Raw genomic sequence first — 26168 nt, 5'->3', positions numbered from 1 at the left:
TCCTTCTCCACAAGGAATACCTGGAGATTGAGATTTAAGGAGACGCTGTGGGGAGGGGCATTTGTTGGGAACAAACGCTGGTTCCTTGTTGTGTATTGTTGCTGATCTCTTGTTCTGTGACTTCTGTTTGGAACACCTGGAAACTTGAACTATTGGATTGACTGACCAGGTTACTTGAATGTTTAAAGACCTCAGACTGTATTTCGGATTCTCTTTTTTGAAAACTGCTCAGGCAAGCTAGGATTCAAACAGACTCCTTAAGTTTATGTTTTTTTCCTTGTTATCTCTATGGCCTTGAGTACTTTTTTATGCTAATCAGACTATATTTGAGCCTACTTTCAGCCAGAGTCAGCTGAAGGGGTGTGTGTGTGTTGTTTTGTTGGAGGCTTGCCAGCAAATGTGGGAGCACTTGGGGAACATTTGGAGCAATAAAAGAACTGTTTGAATTGCCAGCTGACTGCATTGCCTCTGTGCTGTGCCCTGGGTCATCAAAGGATGGTTCTGCTTCATTTCTGGAGCCGTTTCTGAATATAGGCGATCCTCAACTTACGACAATCCTTTTAGCAGCTGCTCAAAGTTATAAAGGGCTTTGAAAAAAGTGGCTTTTGACACTTACAGCTGTCACAGCATCTCCATGGTCAGGTGATCAAACTGTGGGTGCTTGGCAACTGGCTCGTATCTATGTGATCGTCATTTTTGACCCTCCCAGTCAGCTTCCGACAAGCAAAGTCAATGGGGAAACCAGATTCATTCAGTGACCATATGACTCACTTTAGAACAGGGTCAAAAAAGGCTGCAAAATTGGGTGCCACTTGCTTAACAACCACCTTGCTTCACGATGGAAATTCTGTTGTCAAATGTGGTCATAAGTCAAGGACTTACCTGTATTATCTTCAAGGCAACCTCCATTCTCAAGGTGAGCAGCAATTTTTACGCGAGTCAAACGCACCCAGTTCAGACCAATGGAAGGGAAGAAATCAAAGTCTCTTGCAACTAGTTCCTCTTTTAAAATTAGTTTCATTTTTATTTTCATCCTCATTGATACTCGCATTCATTCCCCTGAGTGCCACAATCCAGCTTCCCCCTCAGTGCCTGGATTGACTCCGAAACCTCCAAGAAAGTTGGGGAGAAACGTGGAGAGAACCCAATAAGCAGGGGAGAACAACAAAAGGATTGAAGCTCGGAGGGAGGGAGGAAGAGAAGAAGAACGAGAGCGAGGGAGAGAAGGAGAGAGAAAAGGAGAGGAGAGAGGGGGAGGGGGAGAGAGAGAAAGGGACAGAGGAAGAGAGGAAGGGAGGGAGGGAGGGAGAGGGAAGGAGAGAGGGGGGAGAGAGGAAGAGATGGAGGGAGAAGCAGAGAAAGGGAGAGAGAAGGGAGGAGGAGAGGGGAGAGGCATAGAGGGAGGAGAGGAGAGGGATGTTGAGAGGGAGGGAAAGGGAGAGAGAGGAAGAGAAAGGGAGAGAGGGAGGGAGACAGAGATAGAGGGAGGGACAGAGGGAGAAGGAGAGAAAGAGAAAGGAGAGAAAGGGAGGGAGGGCAAGAGAGAGAGAGAGCGAGAGAGAAGGAGGAGAAGAGGATGCAGGAAATACACCAGGGTGGAAAAAGTTAACTCCACCAGCTGAACCCTGAAAAGGAAGAAACGGAGAAAGCTGGAAGGACCCAGAGGGGTGGAGAAAAGACCATCAGCTTCTTCCTTCTCCTTCCTCCTTTCCTCCCACAGGAAAGCCAAGTGCCCAGTGAGTCCAATCTTTGGTACAAGGGCTTAAAACCCAGAAGTCCACAAAGCGTCCACTGCAGTCTCAGTCAATGTTCATCTCCAGAGACGGGTCTGCCAGCGGTCCCTTTGATGTAGCCGCGCATCGTCCCTCGGCTGCGCCCAGAGGTCAGACCACCAATATTTGAACACGGCAGGCGGTTGTGCAAGGGAGGCCCGGCGAAGGCCGTTGTCTTTGGTCAAGCACATGATTGTTTCCAATTGCTAGGGGAGGAAAATTTTGAGATGGGAAGAGAGGACCTCAACCCAACCGCCACGGGGTGGATTGGCTGCAGCTGGCGCAGCTGTTCTGCACACTCCATGGCAGCATCGCCAGCTGTGGGTTGGGTCCCCAAATCCCAGAGCCCGGGAGCCCCCCTCCTCTCCCAGCTTGGCACATCTGAAAGAACATGAGGTAGATGAAGTCACTCCCTTCTTTGGTACATTGACATTCTGCACTAGCACAAAAGGAACTCCCCAATCCCCCGTCCCCACCCCACCCCACCCCCAGAGCCCAGTGAATCCCAAGGAGACACAATCCACTTCCCACCCCCAACCCAAGGGCTGCCTCCAAACCGCAAGAGGTTGTCCCCACCCAACCCATTCCCTCAAAGCAATGTAATGAAAGTGCAACCGAAGAGATGGGTGGTTTTGCTTGTGTCCGTAGGGAGGCAACACGGGAAGGGAGGAACGTGGGAAGGAAGAGGGGGTTGGGTTGGAGCAAGGAAGAGAATGGACGTTATGGAGCCACAGGTGTCCTCACTGCGGCTCTGAGACAGGAGAAGGCAGCTTTCATGGGCGCAAGTGCATTCTAACCCTCAGACCTGCTCTCCACACCCCAATCCTCTCTTGACTGGCCTGTCCTACTCATGAAGTCTCCCCACCTTAGCAGAAGAACAGAAGAACTGTAGGGCTGGGAAGGATTTTGGAGATCTTCTGAATACAGAAAACAGAATGAGTTGGAAGGGACCTTCTAATCCAGCCCCCTGCCCAAGCAGGAGACCCTCTACCATTTCAGACAAAGCTTCCAACCTTCCAACCTTCACCTCAAACCTTCCACCTTCCCAGAAGGGACCTTGGAAGTCTTCTAATCCAACTCCTTGCCCAAGCAGGAAAACCTCTAACATTTCAGAAAAACCTTTCGACCTTCACCTCAAACCTTCCATCTTCCCAGAGTCATAGGCTGGAAGGAAGCTTGGAGGTTTTCTAGTCCAACTTCCTGCTCAAGCAGGAAACCTTATACTGTACTGGTTAAATAGTTGTCCAATCTGTTGGGTTTGGGGTGGGTTTTCTGGAGGGTTTTCAAGATCTCCAGTGATGGAGCCCCCCCAACTCCGAGAGGCAAGTTATTCCACTAATTAATTTGTCCACTGTCAGGAAATTTCTCCTTACTTCTAGGTTGGATCTCTTTTTAAACAAGCTTCCTCCTTGCCTCGGTCCATCCCATAAACCTCACATTCATATGTCCTGCTGATCCTCCTACAATTTTCCCACCATGCTGGTTTTATCTAAGATGCTTCAGATAGGAGTCCCGTGCAGCTGTCACCAGAACCAATGCACCATGAGATTTAAACACCCACTATCACACTCACACAGCTGCACCTTCCGCAAGATCTTTGGTTTGGTTAGTACTGACAACCACTCCCAACCTCTGTTGAGCTGAGCCATAGATCCCAGGGGTGAGTGTGCAAAGAGGAATTGGTGAGTGTACAAAATCAGGACTGGGGTAGGACTCTGTAGTGGTGAAGACTGGGAAACAGAGGGAGCATGTTAAGAGCATGGTCATATGTCTGGGCAGGGAATGGTGGAGAGGACAAGGAAGAAGATGCAACCCCGTTCCAGTTGAAGACTTCTCACCACCATCAAGTCCTTGGAGGAACCCAACTGGTGTCCAGCATCCAACCTCAACCAAGGAAATCAATGCAAGAGAATCCATAACCATGGTTCACTAGCTCCACCATGGCTCCACAATAACAAAACCACAGAGTTGCCCAATCTTTTCTTGAGAACCTCCCGTGATGGAGCACCCACAACTTCTGGAGGCAAGCCGTTCCACTGATTAATACAAATCCAGAGTTGGAAGGGACCTTGGAGGTCTTCTAGTCCAACCCACTGCTTGAGCAGGAGACTCTACACCATTTCAGACAAATGATTGTCTAATCTCTTCTTGAAAACCTCCCGTGATGGAGCCCCCACAACTTCTGGAGGCAAGTCATTCCACAGATTAATCAGCTTCCTCTCTACCACCTTCGTCTCAACCCTATGTCCTCCTCAGTGCCACAATGTCTCTCTAACCTGCCATTCGCCCTGCCCCGAAGTCCCTTTCCAAGCCCCTCCAGAGCTCGGGGGCCCCACCTCTTCCCACCCTGAACCAAGAACGCAGATGCCCCCACAAGGTCCCCACGCAGGATGGGAGAGTGGAGGCTGCTGTCCAAGGGGTGGAGGACAGGCTGCAGGGCTTCGCCTCTCAGGGTGAGGTGCTGGCTGGAGCACGTCCCCGAGATGTAGCAGAGAGCAGCTGGCTCGGTGGCATGCCGGTGCTGGAGTGGCTGTGGGCACTTCCCGCGGTGCCCAGGAGGCCGGATCGTCTGGCAAACAGCACACCTGTTGGAGCGAGAGAGGTGCTAAGTCAGTGCAAGTGGCAATTGATCAGCACACCCAACGACTGCTGCTCACACCTGCCCAAATCCAAAGTCTGGTCTCAGGAAGCCCACCCGTGAACTTCAGCGCCCTACTGGGAGCTGCCCTTAACTTGCCATTGACCTACCGCAGAGCTACGGGTCGTAAGTCAACATTGGGGAATTCTAAATTGTATAGTCTGTTCCGGAGGTTGGCCATGCCGCCTTTTTATTTTCTTCCATTAAACGGAGGGGTCCACCAAGGACGCCTCATTTCAACCCTGGGCTACAAATATTTTTTTCTAGCCAGACCACTTGTGTATGAACAGATAGCAAATCCCCCTCCTTTCTAGCACTGATGATGTTACCTAGTTAGGTCATGAAACATCTGCAGGCTCAGAGAGCACCAAGGACCCCACAGTTGTTGTTGTTGTTCTTCTTCTTCTTCTTCTTCTTCTTCTTCTTCTTCTTCTTCTTCTTCTTCTTCTTCTTCTTCTTCTTCTTCTTCTTCTTCTTCTTCTTCTTCTTCTTCTTCTTCTGCTTCTTCTTCTTCTTCTTCTTCTTCTTCTTCTTCTTCTTCTTCTTCCTTCTTCTTCTTCTTCTTCTTCTTCTTCTTCTTCTTCTTCTTCTTCTTCTTCTTCTTCTTCTTCTTCTTCTTCTTCTTCTTCTTCTTCTTCTTCTTCTTCTTCTTCTTATTCTTCTTCTTCTTCTTCTTCTTCTTCTTCTTCTTCTTCTTCTTCTTCTTCTTCTTCTTCTTCCTCCTCCTCCTCCTCCTCCTCCTCCTCCTCCTCCTCCTCCTCTTTCTCCTTTCCTTCTCCTCCACTCTGCAAACCCCATTCCCTTCTAGCACTGATGATGTTACCTAGTTAGGTCATGAAACATCTGCAGGCTCAGAGAGCACCAAGGACCCCACAGTTCCTCCTCCTCTTCTTCTTCTTCTTCCTCCTCCTCTTCCTCCTCCTCCTCTCTTCCTCTTTCTCCTTTCCTTCTCCTCCACTCTGCAAACCCCATTCCCTTCTAGCACTAATGATGTTACCTAGTAGGGTAATGAAATGTCTGCAAGAAAATCACCAAGCCCTGAGAGCACCAAGGACCTCACAATCCCCCTCCTCCCCCTCCTCTTCATAAACCTCCCTCCCTTCTAGCACTGATGATGTTACTTAGTTGGGTAATGAAACGTCTGCAAGAAAGCTTATCAAGCTCAGAGAGCACCAACATCCTCCTCCTCCCCCCTCCTCCTCTCCCTCCCCCTTCTCAGACAGCACCAACATCCTCCCCTCCCCCTCCTCCTCCCCATCCCTCCTCCTCCTTCTTCTCTTCTTCTCCTCCTCCTCCCTTGTAGCACTGATGATGTTACCTAGCTGGGTAATGAAACGTCTGCAAGAAAACAACCAAACCCAGAGAGCACCGAGGAGTCTCTATTTCAGCCCTAAGCTACAAATATTCTCCTTTATTGGTTCCATTTAATTCTCAAATACTGGCTGGGACAAGTCCCTGTAGCTTTCTTGCCAAGTGTCATGGTTCCGAATAATGAAACACTTCAAAGAACTTCCAGGTATGTTTATCCTAAAGCCTTTATTACCAGTGTTACAAATTGACGGCACATCATGGAGGTTTATGCCAGAATCTGAATTCCTCTTGCTGGCATCTAACTTTTCTTGCTAAACCCCTCCCCTATCTTGCAGTCACAAGTCACATCTTCCAATTAGCCCAGAGGGCAGAGATTCACTTCAGTTCCTTTTCCGGGCTTTTGTTATTTCCCCTCCCTTTTCTCTGTCATCTGAATTAACTCTAAAAATACCAGACAGTTCTGCATATTTTGTCAAAGCAAGAATATTCAATATTAGCAGCGAGGTTTTTCAGAAGGCTAGAGAGAAAGTAGCTGGCCAAGGTCACAGTCGCCTGGTTTCTAAGCTAAAGAGCTTAACCTGAAGGCCTTATGTGCTACACTAAACTGGCTCTTATTTATCCTGCCTTGTTTAACCTGGTTATGGAATGTACCCCTTTTCACACAATATATGGCCCACAAACTAAACCAACGGGCCATGGAGGCAACCCAAGACTCCCAGCTAGCAACTCTGGCCATCTTCAAGGTGTCTGGACTTCAAGTCCCAGAATTCCCCAGCCAGCCACACATCTTAAACTTGCAGAGGCTGGGAAACCCTGGTTTGTGCTATGCCAGAAAATGGGTTGATCCCGGAATCTGCTTGCCCCCAAAGTGATCCCACCCACCCCAAATCTCTTTCTTAGAGCCTCTTCTTCCAAAGCTGGCAATTCCTCAGGTACTACCTATCCCAGTATCCTGGACTGATGATCAGAAAAAAACCAGGTTGGAGGCAAATGTCAGCAACTCCTGCTGTTTTGCAAGGTCTGAATTTGCAGCCTGTGCTCACACAAAGGTGTGGGGGGGAGCTCTTTACCTGTGTAGACAACTCCATTTATTTCTATTGACATGTTGATGCTGCTAATGCTGTTGGTGGACAGATTCAATGCAGTCTCCTGCCTGTCATCTGGAAGAAAACAGCGAGAGGGAATGAGGGAGGCAGAGCAACAGAGGAAGAATGTGAGCGGTCTAGGATAGCTTCTCATAGCCAACTTGCCACATGCCAATTCCCCACAACCAATTCTCCATAGCCAACTCACCACAGCCAATTCACCTCAGCCAACTCACCACAGCCAACTCACCACAGTCAACTCACTACGGGACAATTTACCACAGCCAACTCGCCACGGGACAATTTGCCACAGCCAATTCACCACAGTCAACTCACCACAGCCAAATCACCACAGCCAACTCACCACAGGACAATTTGCCACAGCCAATTCACCACAGTCAACTCACCACAGCCAATTCACTACAACCAACTCACCACAGGACAATTTGCCACAGCCAATTCACCACAGTCAACTCACCACAGCCAACTTACCACAGGACAATTTGCCACAGCCAATTCACCACAGCCAACTCACCACAGGACAATTTACCACAGCCAATTCACCACAGTCAAGTCACCACAGCCAATTCACTACAACCAACTCACCACAGGACAATTTGCCACAGCCAATTCACCACAGTCAACTCACCACAGCCAACTCACTACAGCCAACTTACCACAGGACAATTTGCCACAGCCAATTCACCACAGTCAACTCACCACAGCCAAATCACCACAGCCAACTCACCATGGGACAATTTGCCACAGCCAGCTCAGCACACCCAACTCACCACAGCCAACTCACTACAACCAACTCACCACAGGACAATTTGCCACAGCCAATTCACCACAGTCAACTCACCACAGCCAACTCACCACAGGACAATTTGCCACAGCCAATTCACTACATTCAACTCACCACAGCCAATTCACTACAGCCAACTTACCACAGGACAATTTGCCACAGCCAATTCACCATAGTCAACTCACCACAGCCAACTCACCATGGGACAATTTGCCACAGCCAGCTCAGCACACCCAACTCACCACAGCCAACTCACCAAAGCCAACTCACTACAGCCAACTCACCATGGGACAATTTGCCACAGCCAACTCAGCATAGCCAGCTCAGCCCAGCCAATTCACCACAGCCAACTCAGCACAGCCAACTCATCACAGTCAACTCGCCACCGGACAATTTGCCACAGCCAACTCACCACTACTTCACCACAGCCGACTCACCACAGTTAACTTGCCACGAGACAATTTGCCACAGCCAATTCACCACAGCCACAGGACAAAAGTTACTTAATATCAAAGAAATGATGAAATAGAATCATTAAAGAAAGGATGCCAGAGGAGGGACAAAATGAAATGTGAATGACAAAAATTAAAAAATATTTTTAAAATTATTTTGAATACTGAAATAAAATTGCTGAATTTTGCCACGGTGAGTTGGCCAAGGCGAACTGGCAGTGGTGAGTTGGCTACAGCAAGCTGGCTGTGGAGAGTTGTCGTGTTCCACGAATGCGTGTGCACCCACTAGCAGCTACGCGCTCCTGTCCTGGCTGAATCCAAAGCCCAAACATCCTTTGCCAGGAAGCCCTTGAGGACCGAGGTGCAGGTTGACCCGGATAGGGCTAATTGCTCTGATGTCCATTGCCCCAAATAGTAGAGGCTGGTCTCCTACAAGTAGTCCTTGTTTAATGACCATTCTTTAATGACCATTCAAAGTTACAACAGACCCCCCCACCCCAAACATTACTTACCACCTGTCCCCAAAGTTACAACTGTTGTTGCAAACACCCTGTGATCATATGACTGCATTTTGGGCACTAGGAAACCAGCTCGTTTTTTACAACTGGTTGCAGGATCTCATGGGCACGTGACTGCGATTTGCAAGATTTTTTTTGCTGGTTTCTGCCAAAAAAGTTCCCACACCCCTACAGGAGAGTTGATTCACTTAACGTCCCTGTGGTTCGCTTAACAACAATTAGCTTAACAACAATGATGAAATAAAATCAAGTCAGGTTATGTTGTGACCTGCTTAGAGCTCAAATCAGCTACTTTATTGTTTTCTGCCTATAACGCAGGAATCTCCCCAGACTGGCAGCTTGTGCTTAGGAAAGACCAGATAAGGCTCAAAAATATTCAGGTCTTGCCCTCTTGTACTGTATTTATGTATCAAACAGTCTTGCCCTCTTGTGTTTGTGTAGCAAACCTGGGCTAATCCCCTGCTTGAACCTTCTGCCCAACTGGGATGGCTGCTCTCCAACAATCCCTGAATTACCGAGAGGCACGTAAATTATTCCCACAGAGAGTCCAAAGAACTGGGGACTGGAAATCGGCCTGGTGGGAATAGGTTCCACAGCCTCCCCCACCCAACTACACTTCCCAGATGCCCTTGGGCCAATGCAGAACTCAATGGAGATGTTTCCCACCCCTGAAAGTGATGGATGAGGAACCCACCTCCACGGCTGTTGACCTTGATGTTGACCGGGAACTGGGAGGCCATGGCCAAGAGGTTCTGCTGAAGAGCTTGCTGGACCAGGCGCTGCTGCTCTTCAGCCACCAGCGCCATCTTCTTCTCTGGGGGCTCGCTGGTCTCCAGCTTCTCCCGCAACTGCTCCAGGGCGGCTGCCTGAGATGCAGCGGCTTGTGCTGCCACCAGGTGATGCCCAGCTAGGCTGACAGGTATAGCGATGCGGCTGGGCACCCCGGGTGACAGGAGGCTCTCTTCTGTGAGGAGGAGGAGGAGGGGGAGGAAAAGGAGGAGGAGATTAACAGAGGACAACAAAGGTGTAGCAACTTTTCTAGGAATGTCATGGCTGTCATATCTACCCACCAGCTACCTACCTATCTAATCTATCTACCTACCTACCTACCTATCTAATCTATCTACCTACCTATCATCTATCTATCTATCTATCTATCTATCTATCTATCTATCTATCTATCTATCTATCTATCTATCTATCTATCTATCTATCTATCATCTATCTATCATCTATCTATCTACCTACCTACCTATCATCTATCTATCTATCTATCTATCTATCTATCTATCTATCTATCTATCTATCTATCTATCATCTATCTATCTACCTACCTATCTATCATCTATCTACCTACCTACCTATCATCTATCTATCTATCTATCTACCTACCTACCTACCAACCTATCATCTATCTATCTATCTATCTATCTATCTATCTATCTATCTATCTACCTACCTATCATCTATCTATCTACCTACCTACCTATCATCTATCTATCTAATCTATCTATCATCTACCTACCTACCTACCTACCTATTATCTATCTATCATCTATCTATCTACCTACCTGCCTACGTATCTATCATCTATCATTTATCTCTATTTAATCTCCCTCTTTCTCTATCCATCCATCATCTATCATCATCTGTCATATCTATATATCTGTCCATTCATCCATTCATCCATCCATCCTATACATCTGTCATCTATCATCATCTATCTTTCTATCATTTATCCATCTGTCTATAATTATCTACAGTATTATCTATCATATATCAATCATCTATTGCTCTATTTATATCTATCTACCTTTCTATATCTATCTATCTATCTATCTATCTATCTATCTATCTTTATCATCATTTGCTATAAGGTTTCCTGTTTAATCAGACGTTAGACTAGAAGATCTCTAAGCTCCCTTCCAACTCTGTTATTCTGTTACTTATCAATCAATCAATCAATCATCCATCTATTCATCTATCTCTCTGTTTATGTACTAGTGGCTTGCCCACCAGTGTTGGTGGGAGTGGTCTTGGGGGTTCCACGATTAGTTGTTATTTACTGAGTTAGTAACCAACCAAGAACAGAGAGCAAACCCCCCCCCTTCTAGCACTGATGATGTTCCCTAGTCGGGTCATGAAATGTTTGCAAGAAAAGCACTAAGCCCAAAGAGCACCAGAATTCACCCTGAGCTGCAGTTATTCTCTTCTATCGGTTATTCTGCTGTGCTGAGAAAAGAGATATGGGCCCTTCCCAGAGGTGTCGAACCACAACTCCCATAGCCCACTTCCAGCCACCAAGCATGGAGGGGGACTGCCTCTAAAAAGGAGAAGACTATAGCTTTGGAATCCCTCTGACTCTCTGAAGGCTGCAAGAAAAAATGGGTTTGGCAAGGCCAGGGGTAGGCCACCTTGGCTCTTTTATGACTGGTGGACTTCAACTCCCAGAATTCCTGAGCCAGCATGGCTCAGCTTGGAAACCTCTCCCTTTCCCCTCAGCGTGGCTGGCTCAGGAATGCTGGGAGTTGAAGTCCACAAGTCATAAAAGAGCCAAGGTTGCCTACCCGTGGACTAGGCCTACCATTTTCTGATCATCTACTCCTGTCAGGCTTAATAGACTAGGCCAGGGGTAGGCCAACCTTGGCTCTTTTATGATTCGTGGACTTCAACTCCCAGAATTCCTGAGCCAGCATGGCTCAGCTTGGAAACCTCTCCCTTTCCCTTCAGCATGGCTGGCTCAGGAATTCTGGGAGTTGAAGTCCACGAGTCATAAAAGAGCCAAGGCTGCCTACCCATGGACTAGGCCTACCTGTTTCTGATAATCTACTCCTGTCAGGCTTAATAGACTAGGCCAGGGGTAGGCCACCTTGGCTCTTTTATGACTTGTGGACGTCAACTCCCAGAATTCCTGAGCCAGCATGGCTCAGCTTGGAAACCTCTCCCTTTCCCCTCAGCGTGGCTGGCTCAGGAATTCTGGGAGTTGAAGTCCACGAGTCATAAAAGAGCCAAGGTTGCCTACCCCTGGGCAAGGGGAAAAAAGCCCAGTGTGTCCTTTTCCAAGTTTATTTATTTATTTTGGTGCATTCAGGGCCAAACCTTTAACAAGGAACAGCCTGAAACGCAATTAAAACAGATCAAAACCAGTCAATGGCGGCTTTTTCTTTCCCTTGAGGTACCTTTTTCAGTTTGGGTTCACTTTAGAGAGAAGCGGTTTGGCCCACAAGGTTTTCACACCAAATGCCGGTCACTGGGGGGAAGGTCAGGACAGGGGAATCAAGAGGTAGTCCTCAACTTACAACAGTTTGGTTTAGTGACCGTTCAAAGTTACAATACCACTGAAAAAAGTGACCGATGACCGTTTCTCACACTTTAAAGAACCGCTGCAGCATCCCCACAGTCACACAAAATTCGGACAATGGACTCCTATTTGTGATGGCTGCATTTATGTTGCGCGGTCACGTGACCCCCTTTTGCGACCATTTGACAAGCCCAGTCAACAACTGTGTTAATATTTTTAACAACTGAAGGGATCCACGTAACAACGCTGGCGAGAAAAGTCACAAAACGGGGCCAAACTCACTTAGCAAATGTCTCCCTTAGCCACGGAAATGTTGAGGCTCAAATAAATTGGAGAACTACCTGTACCCCAAAAAAGGAGGTATTTTCCTGCAGAGGTTCAGCCTTTTCCCCTCGCTCTGCCTTTGCCCCCTCCCCCGGGAACCCCCCTTCCCCCTCCCCCTCCCAAGCAGCCCGAGACCCTCACCTTTTTTGACGGCGTGGGCTTGCCCGATCTGGCTCCCGTTGTGGGTGGCGAGGGCGAGGGTGGGCAGAGGGACCTTGGGAGAGGCGAGAGTGCCTGGTGTGCCTGTTGGCGAGTAGCTGAACAGGGTGGCCCCGAACATCTGCCGCCTCCCTTCCCGACGATTGCTGTCAATGGCGGCTTGCAGCTCTCCGGGAGAGCTCAGCCCCCGTTTCTCACATTCGTAAGGGTAGAGGTACTTCATGTATCTGCGAGGAGAAAGCAGAGAGGTTGGGAGAGACAACTTTCTATCGCCACAGCAGGAAGGGACCTTGGAGGTCTTCTAGTCCAGTGGTTGTTAACCTTTTTGAACAAATCGCCCCCTTGAGCCAATGAGGAAGTTGTCATCGCCCCCCTCCCCCAACATCACCTCTCATAGGAAACAATTCTTCAATTTATGCAAACACTATTTTTGTTTTCTTTAAAATTGTCATCAGGACATATCAATGCAAATAACTTATTTCCAGTCTTTTCCCCATATCTCAACTGTGTGAAAAATTTTGGTGCTACCCATCACTTTATTCCCAAACTTCGTGATCCATGTATTTCATTATTATCTTATTTATTCAAGACACTTAAATGTAATGACCACTGAAAACAAAATTCAATTGCAAGAAAGTGAAATGCCTGAAAAGAAAAACAGTAACATTTAATGATTGAATTACAAGTGAAATTTAAGACGCAAAAAGAATTATAAAAAGGGCATAAGAACAAACCGCAATGCAGGAACTAAGAATTTCAAGACGAAAACTCTGAAACTAAATTAAGATTCGAGGAAAGTATATATAGTCACGCACACTGTAAAAAGGATTAAAAAGACACAAAGAAAATATAATATCGAACTGGAGTGCACGCTAAAAAAGTACAATACAAAGAGACACACAAAATGTTTTACAGAGCACAACAAAAATTCTAAAACGAAGCTGATGTGTATTCACATATGTACAGCGTTCTGTACTGAAGCTAGCTGGAGGAACATTTGAAAACACAATTCAATCCACTAATAGCAAGCAATCTGATGTTTTTGTATGACAGATATATAGCGATTCACTGTACAAAAAAGTCTCAAAAGTGTCCCCAAAACTTCTCGCTCCATCGCCCCCATATCGCCCCCTTTTCGTTCCTTCGCCCCCCCTGAAAAACAAAATAGGTTAAGAACCACTGTTCTAGTCCATCCCCATGCTCAAGGTAGGAGACCCTGTACCGATCCGGACAAAGGGCTGTCCAGTCTCTTCTTGAAAACCTCCAGGGATGGGCCACCCATCACTTCAGGAGGCAAGTCGTTCCACTGGTTGATTAACAGAATAATAGAGCTGGAAAGGGCTTTGGAGGTCTTCTAGTCCAACCCCCTGCTCAAGCAGGAGACCCTATGCCATTCCAGACAAATGGTTGTCCAGTGTCTTCCTGAAAACATCCAATGATGGGTTCATACTGAAAGTGAGATGTATCAAACAATGTTTCAAGGTTTTCTATTGCTGGTCATTCTAGAAGTCTACAATGGGCATCGTATCAATTAGTATTGAATGACTCAAACTGATCTCTCTCTCTTTCTCCTTCTCTGTCTTTCTCTCTCTCCCCTCTCTCTGTCTTTCTCTCTGTGTCTCTGTCTCTCTCTTTCTTTCTCCCTCCCTCTCTGTCTTTCTTTCTCTCTTTCTCCCTCCCTCTCTTTCTCTCCCTCTCTCTGTCTGTCTCTCTCTCTTTCTCCCTCTCTCTTTCTTTCTCCCTCTCTCTCTCTGTGTTTCTTTCTCTTTCTCCCTCTCTGTCTTTCTCTCTGCCTCTCTCTCTTTCTCCCTCTCTGTCTTTCCCTCTTTCCCTCTCTCTCTGTGTCTCTGTCTCTTTCTTTCTTTCTCCCTCTCTCTCTGTCTTTCTCTTTCACTTTCTCTCTCTCTCTCTTTCTCCTTCTCTCTGTCTTTCTCTCTCCCTCTCTCTCTCTCTCTGTCTCTCTCTGTTTCTCTCTCTTTCCTTCTCCCTCTCTGTCTTTCTTTCTTTCTGTCTTTCTCCCTCTCTGTCTCTGTCTCTCTCTCTCTCTCCCTCCCTCTCTCTCTCTCTCCTTCTCTCTCCTTCTCTCTCCTTCTCTCTCCTCTCTCTCTTTTGCATTTGTCGCTTAACACATGCAAAGAAGCAGAGGGGACCTACACTTTTCTAAGCCTCCCCATCCGTAGCCCGGTTATTCCCAGATGTCTCTAAAATCTCTGGTCACAGCTCATTCTGCAGAGAAGAGCAACAAAGATGATTAAAGGCCTGGAGTTAAAAACATACCATATGAAGAACAGTTGCAGGAAGTGGATAGTCTAGAGAAAAGAAGGACTAGAAGTGACAGGATACCAATATCCCAGTATTTGAAGGGCTGCCCCAAAGAAGAGGGAGTCAAGCTATTCTCCAAAGCGCCTGAAGGCAGGACAAGAAGCAACGGATGGAAACTCATCAAGGAGAGAAGCAACCTAGAACTGAGGAGAAACTTCCTGACAATGAGAACAATTAACCAGTGGAACAACCTGCCTCCAGAAGCGGTGAATGCTCCAACAGTGGAAGTTTTTAAGACGAGATTGGACAGCCATTTTTCCGAAATGGTATAGGGTTTCCTCCTTGAGCAGGGGTTTGGACTAGAAGAACTCCAAGATCCCCTCCAACTCAGTTATTCTGTATTCTATGTTCAGAAGATCTCCAAAATCCTTTCCAGCCCTACCATTCTATGTTCTAGGCCTCCTCGGTCTTCAAAATCTCCACTTTTGTTTCCTGCAGGGGCCAATCCTAACACAACATTTCTAAACCATGTTCCACGCACACACATACCCATCCCGGCCACAGTGACTCACTGCGTGCGGAGTGTGAAGGCTGCGCTGGTGATGGAGGTGGGCAGATTCAAGCCTTTGGTGATCTCCCGCCAGATCTTCTTATTGATGACCTCCACCAGGCCCCCTTTCTCAGTCACCAGCCAATAGAGCGTGTAGAGATCCAGCACTTGCTTGGCCATGATGGGGATCCGGTTTACAGGGGTCCCTGGAAAGAGGGAGGGAGAGAGGGAAGAAGATGGGCACCACACACAGAAAAAGTTTTTTAAAAAAGAAGCCACCACCCAAATCAAGGTTTCTAATCTTGGCCACTTGAAGATGGGCAGACTTCATCTCCCAAAATTCCCCAGCTGGCTATGATTTTGTGCTGAGGTTTTTTTTTAAAAATGTTCTGTACTTTTTTTAAAAAAATTAAATAATAATAATAATCAGTCCCACCCCAACCCCCAGCACTGCAATGCTGTGTAAATTTAGTTTAGATGGTTTTTACTGTTTGTGTTGTGGCATATTTTTTGAATGACAAGTTGCTCACAGTCTTTGATCAAAATAGGAGAAAAAGAAAAAAGGTAAGGAAAGGAAAGGAAAGGAAAGGAAAGGAAAGGAAAGGAAGGAAGGAAGGAAGGAAGGAAGGAAGGAAGGAAGGAAGGAAGGAAGGGAAAGAAGGGAGAAAGAGAGAAAGAGAAAGAAAGAAAGAAAGAAAGAAAGAAAGAAAGAAAGAAAGAAAGAAAGAAAGAAGGGAGGGAGGGAGGGAGGGAAGAAAGAAAGAAAGAAGGGAGGGAGGGAGAGAGAAAGAGAAAGAAAGAAGGAAAGAAAGAAGGAAGGAAAGAAAGAAAGAAAGAAAGGAGGGAGGGAGGGAGGAAGAAAGGAAAGAAAGAAAGAGAGAAAGGAGGGAGAAAGAGAAAGAAAGAAAGAAAGGAAAGAAAGAAAGAAAGAAAGAAAGAAAGAAAAAGAGAAAGGAGGGAGAAAGAGAGAAAGAGAAAGAAAGAAAGAAAGAAAGAAAGAAAGAAAGAAAGAAAGAAAGAAAGAAAGAAAGAAAGAAAGAAAGAAAGAAAGAAAAGGCTTTGCAAAGACGTGGCTGGAGTCCTCTAAACGCATTGCCCGGTGGAGGCTTTAGGGAGAGGATCTGGTATATCTGGTAGATCAAGAAGGGCTGACTTCCCACTCCCATTCTTTGTCGAGGGGTTACAAAATTGGAAAAGAGGAAAATAAAGGAGAAAATTTGTAGCTCATGGTTAAAATGAGGACCAAGGACCCATCATCATCATTATTATTATTATTATTATTATTATTATTATTATTATTACTACCTCCTCCTCCTCTTTCTGGTTTCCTCCTCCTCCACTCTGCAAACCCCACTCCTTTCTAGCACTGATGATGTTCCATAATTGGGTCATGAAAAGTCTGCCACAAAACCAGAGCACCAAGGACCCCTCAAAAGAGAAAATACTTGCCACCCATGAGAGGGAACCCCTCCAAGCCTGGCCAGGGGCGCTGCAGTGGGAGCTCTGTCCTTCCGGCCGGAGCACGAGCAGGTGCCAAAGTGGGCAGCCAGGAAGCCATGTGGCTCTCCTCTGGGTGACCCAAGAGGCTGTTAATTAGCCTTGGATCTGCGGTGAAAATCTGTCGATGCCGGCTGGTTATTGGAATTGATTTCAGTTTAGAAGCTGATCCAGGGCGGAGGGCAAAGAGCATGCTGGGAGTGGCGGAGGCCAAGTGGGGTGATGTGGCTGAGGGGGCTCCCCTTCTTCAGGGATGGGGCTCTGGACAGGAGAGACCCCACCACAGCTCAGCTATTCAGCTGGGTGTTCTCAAAGTCGGAGGGAAGTCAGGATCTGGCCAGACGAGATCCCCAACTTGGGGGAATGCAGCCCTTGGACCTTTCCACAAAGGATGAGAGCAGCAAGCAAAAGGGGGTGTTATATCTGCCCCCTCCCAGATTTTAGCCCTGCATTCTGGACCCCCCATCGACCACCGAGGCAGATATACATACTCGTTGACTTACAATTGCAACTGAGTCCAAAAGTTCCGTTGCTAAGCGAAATAGTTGTTAAGGGAGTTTTGCCCCCATTTTACGACCTTTCTGCCACAGTTGTTAAGCGAATTCCTGACTTGTGCTGACATTAAATGAATCTGGCTTCTCCCGTTGGCTTTGCTCCTCAGACGTCGGCTGGGACGCTTTAAAAAATGTCAATCACATGATCCCCAGACACTGCAACCGTCACAAATACATGCCACGTGCCAAACACCCGGATTTGGATCACGTGACCCTGGGGAGGCGGCAATGGCCGTTAAGGGTGAAAACTGGCCGTAAGCCACTTTTTTCACTGCTGTTGTAATTTTGAACAGTTACTAAATGAATGGTTGTTAAGTTGGAATGCAGGATAATAGAATTGGAAGGGACCTTGGAGGTCTTCCAGTCCAATCCCCTGCTCAAGCAGGAGAGCCTATACCAGGGGTAGGCAAACTTGGTTCTTTTATGACTTGTGGACTTCAACTCCCAGAATCCCTGAGCCAGCATGGCTCAGTTTGGAAACCTCTCCCTTTTCCCTCAGCATGGCTGGCTCAGGAATTCTGGGAGTTGAAGTCCACCAGTCATAAAAAAGCCAAGGCTGCCTACCCGTGGACTAGGCCTACCAGTTTCTGATAATCTACTCCGGTCAGGCTTAACAGACTAGGCCAGTGGTAGGCAACCTTGGCTCTTTTATGACTCCTGGACTTCAACTCCCAGCATCCCTGAGCCAGCATGGCTCAGCTTGGAAACCTCTCCCTTTCCCCTCAGCATGGCTGGCTCAGGAATTCTGGGAGTTGAAGTCCACCAGTCATAAAAAAGCCAAGGTTGCCTATCCCTGATCTAGTCTAATAAAAAGAAAGATTAGGGGTGATGTGATGGCAGTGTTCCAATATCTCTGGGACTGTCACTTAGAAGAGGGGGATTCAACCTAACCTCCAAAGCACCTGAAGGCAGGACAAGAAGCAACGGATGGAAGCTAATCAAGGAGAGAAGCAACCTAGAACTAAGGAGAAATTTCCTGACAGAACAATTAATCAGTGGAACGGCTTGCCATAAGAAGTTGTGGGTGCTCCAACACTGGAGGGTTTTAAGGAGAGATTGGACAACTATTTGTCTGAAATGAGATAAAGTTTTATGCCAGAGCAGGGGCTTGGACTAGAAGACCTCCAAGGTCCCTTCCAACTCTGTTCTTCTGTTCTGTTCTGTTGGTAAGACCCCCCCCCCCACCTTGGAATACTGCATCCAGTTCTGGTCACCAGAATTCAAAAAAGGCGTTGAGACTCTAGAAAGAGGGCAGAGAAGAGCAACAAAGATGATCAGGAGTCTGGATGCGAAAACATATGAAGAAGGGTTGCTGGAACTGGGTATGTCTAGTTTAATGAAAAGAAGGAATAGATGGTGACATGATAGCAGTCTTCCAGTATTTGAGGGGCTGTCACAGAGAAGAGTGGGCCAACTTGTTCTCGAAAGCACCCGAAGGCAGGACAAGAAGCAACGGGTGGAAACTAATCAAGGAGAGAAGCAACCTAGAACTAAGGAGAAACTTCTTGACAGTGAGAACAATTAACAAATGGAACAACCTGCCTCCAGAAGTGGTGAATGCTCCAACACTGGAGGTTTTTTAGAAGAGATTGGACAACCATTTGTCTGAAATGGTGTAGGGCAGGGACGTCAAACTCAATTTCATTGAGGGCTGCATCAGCATTGCGGTTGCCCTTGGGGGTGTGTGCTTAGGGTGGGTGCGGCCTACTGGGTGGGCATGGATAGAGTGCGTATGGCCTACTGGGTTTGCGTCAAGGGTGTCTGTGGGGGCCTGGGCAGGAGTGGGACACATCTGAGGGTCTATGGCAGAAGGGGGTGGGACCGGGGCAAGCGCCAAGGCATGGTGCAGTTCTTCATTCCTCACAAAGGGTGACACCTCCCCAGCATGCACCCAGGGGGTGGGGCCGACACAGCAGGGGCTGGTTCCTCGCTGTTTCCAGACGGCCTTGTGGAGCTAAGACTGAATGCGTTTCAGCATAGATGGCCACCACAAAAATTGTACATTGGCTCCTGACCGGCCAGGGCCAGGGCCAAGGCAGCAGGGGCCAGCGGGCCACATGAAACCACTTGGGCCGCATCCGGCCCTCGGGCCTTGTGTTTGACATGTCTGGTGTAGGGTTTCCTGCCTGGGCAGGGGGTTGGATTTAAAAGACCTCTGAGGTCCCTTCCCACTCTGTTATTCTATTCTATTCCATGAAAACTTTGTAAGGCACCACTTTGGTGGGTTTAGCATGAAACCCCGACAGGAGCTGACTCAAGTCAGGGGCATCATTTCTGTTAGGGCCCTCGCTGCCCTAAGTCAGAAGCAACTCTGCCTTGGGAAAAACTTCAAGAGGAACTCCAAACCCCAGCATCTCTCTGGTGGCAAAGGGGAGGAAGAGGCCAGGGAGGAGGGGGGGCAGGGTCCGGCTTGCAAGATGCCCAGTTGCTCAAACGGACCCTGGATGAGCACAGGAGCAGCTGCCACCTTCCAATCACAAAGAAAAGCCCTTAATTTATACATTCTTTTCTTCCAGAAAGACCACAGGGAAAGAGCTGGACCTGGAGGGGGGGGGGAGCTGATCGAAGCCCCATCCATTTGCAGGAGACGCTGGGCTCAAGCGCCACAGTTTCCTCGCTCCCCCTAATTTATGGGCTTCTTATTGGCTAGGATATCCTTCATCAGCTTGAAAAATGACTTGCTTTATTCTTTCCCAGCTGCTCATTCCGGCTGTTTTGTGTTTTAAAAAGTGAAAAGTGGATAAAGAGAAAAGATAAACGTGGATAAAGAGAAAGAGAAATGGCGAGTGTGCAAAAAGGAAAGGTCAAGAAGGAGAGGGAGGAAAAAATGGTGCTCGTGTTTTGTACTCTGGAGCAAAGGCAGCAGGCCTGAGGGTTTCGGGGTACAGCCAGGGGTTTGCAGATGAGTATTTGGAAAGAAGTGGTCCCGTCGGGTCCGCTTAGAGGTGGGCACCAATGGCCATGGGAAATTTTAAGGCCTGCGGACCTGCTGGTTGAGGAATTCTGGGAGTTGAAATCCCCAAATCTTCAAATGGCTGAGGCTGGATACTCCTGGTGTAGGCAGAGAAACTGGGTGGAGAATCTTTCTGGATATGTTTTTTTTTCTGGAAAAGGAGAAAGGAGGAGGAGGAGGAGGATGACAACAACGACTGTGGGGTCCTTGGTGCTCTCTGAGCTTGGTTGTTTTCTTACAGATATTTCATGACCCAACTAGCTAACCTCATCAGTCGCTAGAAGGGAGGGAGGTTTGTGGAGAGGAGGAGGAGGAGGAGGAGGAGGAGGAGGAGGAGGAGGAGGAGGAGGAGGAGGAGGAGGAGGAGGACAATGACGACAACGACTATGGGGTCCTTGGTGCTCTCTGAGCTTGGTTGTTTTCTTGCAGAACTTTCACGACCCAACTAGGTAACGTCGTCAGTGCTAGACTGGTCTTGTATATCAACAGAAAGCAACCCCACTCCCTTCTAGCACTGATGATGTTACCTAGTTGGATCATGAAATGTCTGCAAGAAAACAATTAAGCTCAGAGAACACCAAGGACCCTACAGTCTTCTTCCTCCTCCTCTCCACGTAGCCCACTCCCGTTTAGCACCGATGATGTTACCTACCATATTTCCCTGAAAATAAGATATATATATTGAGGGAAAGAAGGATGGAGGAGGATGAACGTGCAGTTGAAATGAATAGAAAGGAACAGACCAATCATGCGCAGTCACCCTATTTAGGCCCGATGACGAGGTCGAGGAGTCGTGCGCAGACTTCACTGCACCTATAAAAGTGACTCTCTCACTCCCTGGCGCACTAGCCCTGAGGATGCCGGCAGGTGACGGCGAAAGCTAGGCGCTTTTTAATAAATTTTATAGTTTTTATTACCCTGGTGATCATTTTATTTCTCACTATATATATATATATATATATATATATATATATATATATATATATATATATATATATATAGTTGTTCGGGTTGGCGACGTTTCGACGAAGTCCCATTCGTCATCTTCAGGCTGGTGTTTTCAGCTTCATGCTTTGAGCAGCAATGTGTGATCTTAGCTGTTTCTTCCTTTTAACTGCCAGTGGGGGTATGAACTGATTGGGGGGAGCTTGGCTGTGTTCTGATTGGGTGGAGGTGTGTTCTGAATGGTTAGGGGCTTGGCTGTGCTCTGATTGGCTGGGGGAGTGTTCTGTTTGGTTGTGCTCAGGTTAGTCTGAGTTGCAGAGGGGTTTAAGATTTTGGGCTGCCTTGCTATTTTTTGGATTCTCGTTCGTGGTTGTGTCTCCTCTTCATGGAGGGTGTCAGTTTGCTTCATGTATGGATTGGAGGGGTTTAAAGTGGCTAATGATGCAGCTGTGGTCTGGATTCTGGTTTGTGGTCGTGCCTCCTCATCGGTGTGGCTTTGGGTTTGTTTTTTGTGTGGATGTGTGGTGGTGACATCCTGTGTGGTTTTTGTGAGTGTGGGTCTGGTATCATTTTTTGTGTTACGGAGTCGTTTGTCAATAAAGGCGGGTTTCCAAATGGCTGGTAGGCGGGAGGTATCATCTCGCTTGTTCATGCTGTGTGGGCGTTTTTCTATCTCGAGGGCTTCTCTGATTATTCTGTTATTAAAATGTTCACTTTTGGCAATGGTTCTGGTATTTTTAAAGTCAATTTCATGTCCTGTGGCTTTAAGGTGTTGGACCAGGGAAGATGTTGGTTCCTCTTTTTTGACTGAGTTCTTATGTTCTTCAATGCGTGCACTTATTCTTCTGTTGGTTTGTCCGATGTATGTGGTGGGACAAGTGGTGCATGGGATTTCGTATACTCCTTGATTTTCTAATTCAATTTTATCTTTGGGGTTTCTAAGGATGGTGGATATTTTTCTGTTTGTGCAGAATGCTGTTTTGATGTTGTGTTTTATGGAGGATCTTACTGATTCTGTCTGTGATGCCTTTTATGTATGGGAGGATGGCTTTGCCGTTTTCTTGTTCTTTGTCTTGGTTTTTAGTGGGGGTTTCTTTTTGGATTAGGTTTGTAATCTTATTTCTATGGAATCCATTGGATGTTAGTACATTGGTGAGAGTGTGTAGTTCGGGTTTTAGGTGGTGTTCGTCAGCTAAGCGTTTTGTTCTGGAGATGAGGGTCTTGGCTACAGAGTTGATCTGTGCTGGGTGGTGGTGTGAGAGAAGCGTGCAGATAGCGGCTTTGTGTGTGTTTTCTTCTGGTAGATGGTGTGTCCTAGGGAGCCATTGGATTTCTTGTAGACTAAGAGCTTCCAGGAAGGGAATTTGGTTGTTAGTTTCTGTTTCCATGGTGACTGTCATTTGGGGTGTAGGTATTGAGGTGTGTGAGGAAGTTGTCCAGTTTTTCTTCCCATGTGGGCAAGATTATGAAGGGTGTCTTCTACTTATCTGAGGCCAGAAAAATATCCACCATCCTTAGAAACCCCCAAGATAAAATTGAATTAGAAAATCAAGGAGTATACGAAATCCCATGCACCACTTGTCCCACCACATACATTGGACAAACCAACAGAAGAATAAGTGCACGCATTGAAGAACATAAGAACTCAGTCAAAAAAGAGGAACCAACATCTTCCCTGGTCCAACACCTTAAAGCCACAGGACATGAAATTGACTTTAAAAATACCAGAACCATTGCCAAAAGTGAACATTTTAATAACAGAATAATCAGAGAAGCCATCGAGATAGAAAAACGCCCACACAGCATGAACAAGCGAGATGATACCTCCCGCCTACCAGCCATTTGGAAACCCGCCTTTATTGACAAACGACTCCCTAACACAAAAAATGATACCAGACCCACACTCACAAAAACCACACAGGATGTCACCACCACACATCCATGCAAAAAACAAACCCAAACCACACCGATGAGAGGCACGACCACAAACCAAATCCAGACCACAGCTGCATCATTAGCCACTTTAAACCCCTCCAATCCATACATGAAGCAAACTGACACCCTCCATGAAGAGGAGGCACGACCACGAACGCGAAGCCAAAAAATAGCAAGGCAGCCCAAAATCTTAAACCCCTCTGCAACTCAGACTAACCTGAGCACAACCAAACAGAACACTCCCCCAGCCAATCAGAGCACAGCCAAGCCCCTAACCATTCAGAACACACCTCCACCCAATCAGAACACAGCCAAGCTCCCACCCAATCAGTTCATACCCCCACTGGCAGTTAAAAGGAAGAAACAGCTAAGACCACACATTGCTGCTCAAAGCACGAAGCTGAAAACACCAGCCTGAAGATGACGAATGGGACTTCGTCGAAATGTCGCCAAGACACTTCCAATTTTACGTGGGAGAAAACCCGAACAACCAAAGACCTACATACAAATACCCGCGAAAACCTCAGAAAACACACACACATATATATAGCCTCCAAAAGCCATTAGGTCTTATTTTGGGGGGGTGTATTATTTTTCCCATTGTCTCACCTTGCGGTGGCAGTACCAACAACCCCATCCAGCAGGAGCCCACATGGCTGCCACTGACCCTCTTCTTCTGCGGCTGCTCACCACCACTCGTGCACGTCGCCCCGGCCTCTGTTTCACTGGCAGAGGCCTTCAGCAAAGGCCTCAGCAGCCAAGAACGGAGGCTGGAGGCGACACGCTCGAGCAGCTGCAGAAGAAGTAGGCTGCCTGCAGCCACACGGGCTCCTGCTGGACGGGGCGGTTGATGTCGCCACCGCGAGGCGAGGCAGGTGTGAGGGTGTGGGGAGCCTGGCTGCAGGGACCCTGAGGTACGCGGGTGCGGGGCACATGGGGGCAACTCCACCTCCTCCCCTACCTGCCTCGCCTCAACTCGCAGCATCGCGAACAACCAGACGGAATGGGTAGGCGGCCAGCTGCACAGGCTCTTTACTTGGGCTTATTTGGGCGGGAGGTAGGGTTTATATTAGGTACAGGCGTAAAAAAATCAAGCGAGAGTTTATTTTCGGGATAGGTCTTAATTTGGGGGGAAACACAGTAGTTGGGTCATGAAAGATCTGCAAGAAACCCACCAAGCTCAGAGAGCACCAAGGACCCCACCTTCAGGTATTGTTATTTTTGAGATGAGGAACTTGAGGCCAGAGTGAGTCCGGTTTTCATTTTTACAAAAGCGCTCTGGGGACCTTTCCCCTCTGCAAGGCTAAAACTAAGCCAAGAAAAGGAAAGGGAAGGGAAGGGAAGGGAAAGAAAGGAAAGGAAAGAAAAGAAGGGAAGGAAAGGAAAGAAGGAAAGGAAAGGAAAAGAAAGGAAAGTATAGGAGGGAAGGGAAGGAAAGGAAAGGAAGGAAGGAAAAGGAAGGAAAGAAGGAAAGGAAGGGAAGGAATGGAAAGAAGCAAGGAGGGAGGGAGGGAGGGAGGGAACAAAGGGAGCAAGGAAGGAAGGACTGGAAAGAATGGAAGGGAAGGGAAAGGAAAGGAAAGGAAGAGAAAGGAAAGGAAAGGGAAGGAGAGGAGAGGAGGGAAGGGAAGGAGAAAGGAAGGGAAGGAAGGAAGGAAGGAAGGAAGGAAGGAAGGAAGGAAGGAAAGAAGGAAAGGAAGGGAAGGAAAGGAAAGAAGAAAGGAAGGAGGGAGGGAGGGAAGGAGGGAAGAAAGGGAGCAAGGAAGGAAGGACTGGAAAGAAGGGAAGGGAAGGGAAGGGAAAGGAAGGAAAGGGAAGGAGAGGAAAGGAGAGGAGAGGAGGGAAGGAGAAAGGAAGGGAAGGGAAGGGAAGGGAAGGGAAGGGAAGGGAGGGAGGAAGGAAGGAAGGAAGGAAGGAAGGAAGGAAGGAAGGAAGGAAGGAAGGAAGGAAGGAAGGAAGGCCCGGATTCTGGATGGTCCAGAGAGCAACACATTCTCTTCCCCCATCCAAAGAAGGTGCATATTCCTCTGCCGCCTGCAGAGTGTCCCTTTTCTGCAGAGACAAAAAGAGAGCAGCACTTCCACAGACAAGCCCCTCGAGGCGTTGGGAAGGGCAAAGAGAGAAGAAGCCACTGGATGGACAGGGTGGACCGGCCTGGTCAGTCCTCAAGAGGCCGGGCGAGTTGTCTGCCAAGGGTCATTCAACCCACCCACGGCTTGGCAGGGAGGAAGGAGACCTCCTGAGCAAGCACAAGAGGCACACAGGAAAGGCTCCAGACCTCCAACCTGGTTCCAATGAGGGGCGGGCGAGGGGGGGGAACAGCTTCTTCTCCACCTCTACTTAGGACCCTCCTCCCCCTTTGCAATCCTGCCCCGCCCCAAGGGGCTGGCCCTGCAAGGGGAGGAAGATCAGGGAGAACCTGTTTCTCCAGAAACGCCCAGCCTGGGTAAATATTCTAAAAAAAAAAAACCCAACTTGTGATTCCCTGGGGGCATCATCGCCCAGCAATGCATTGTTTGTGGCGGAGAAGAGTCAAAGGATGGCTGTGAGTCAGAAGGTGGGCTGTGAAGCAGAGGCAGCCTTGAGAAAGCCCAGCCTGGCTTCCCAAGGGCTGCTCCAAAGCAAGTTTATAGCTCTCCTGGATCTGTTGTCAGGCACAACTAGACTCAAAATGTATAGAGTTCAAACTAGCTACTTTACTGTTCACTGCCTGTATTTCAGGAATTTCCCCCAGACTGGAAGCTTTCGCTTGGGAAAAGACCAGATAAGGCTTAAAGGCATTTGGAGGGCGTCAGATCTTCCCCTCTTGTATTTATTAATTTATTTAAATTTCATATAATGATGATGAAGAAGAAGAAGGAGGAGGAGGAGGAGGAGGAGGAGGAGGAGGAGGAGGAGGAGGAGGAGGAGGAGAAGAAGAAGAAGAAGAAGAAGAAGAAGAAGAAGAAGAAGAAGAAGAAGAAGGAAGAAGAAGAAGAAGAAGAAGAAGAAGAAGAAGAAGAAGAAGAAGAAGAAGAAGAAGAAGAAGAAGAAGAAGAAGAAGAAGAAGAAGAAGAAGAAGAAACTGGAAGGGACCTCGGAGATCTTCTAGTCCAACCCCCTGCTCA

The 26168-nt window shown here is 47.6% G+C and overlaps 1 protein-coding gene across 1 annotated transcript in view; it reads right to left on the bottom strand.

The window, feature by feature from the left end:
* Positions 1–3920: 3920 nt before the first annotated feature.
* ARID3C (AT-rich interaction domain 3C) overlaps positions 3921–26168 on the bottom strand; it is a 98233-nt gene continuing 75985 nt past the window's right edge. Inside the window, exons 4-8 of the mRNA XM_039355401.1 lie at positions 15200–15383; positions 12335–12592; positions 9276–9538; positions 6792–6881; positions 3921–4357 (exon numbers count right to left, since the gene is read on the bottom strand). Of these exons, the coding sequence (XP_039211335.1) occupies positions 4221–4357; positions 6792–6881; positions 9276–9538; positions 12335–12592; positions 15200–15383 (932 nt within the window). The 3' untranslated portion in view covers positions 3921–4220. The remainder of the gene's footprint in view (positions 4358–6791; positions 6882–9275; positions 9539–12334; positions 12593–15199; positions 15384–26168) is intronic.

The sequence above is a fragment of the Crotalus tigris genome, unplaced genomic scaffold (genome assembly GCF_016545835.1).
Source record: "Crotalus tigris isolate CLP2741 ecotype Arizona unplaced genomic scaffold, ASM1654583v1 scf7180000018684.1183181, whole genome shotgun sequence".
Lineage (NCBI taxonomy): Eukaryota > Metazoa > Chordata > Lepidosauria > Squamata > Viperidae > Crotalus > Crotalus tigris.
Note: the sequence above shows the minus strand (reverse complement) of the source record. Positions and strands in the feature narration are given on the sequence as shown.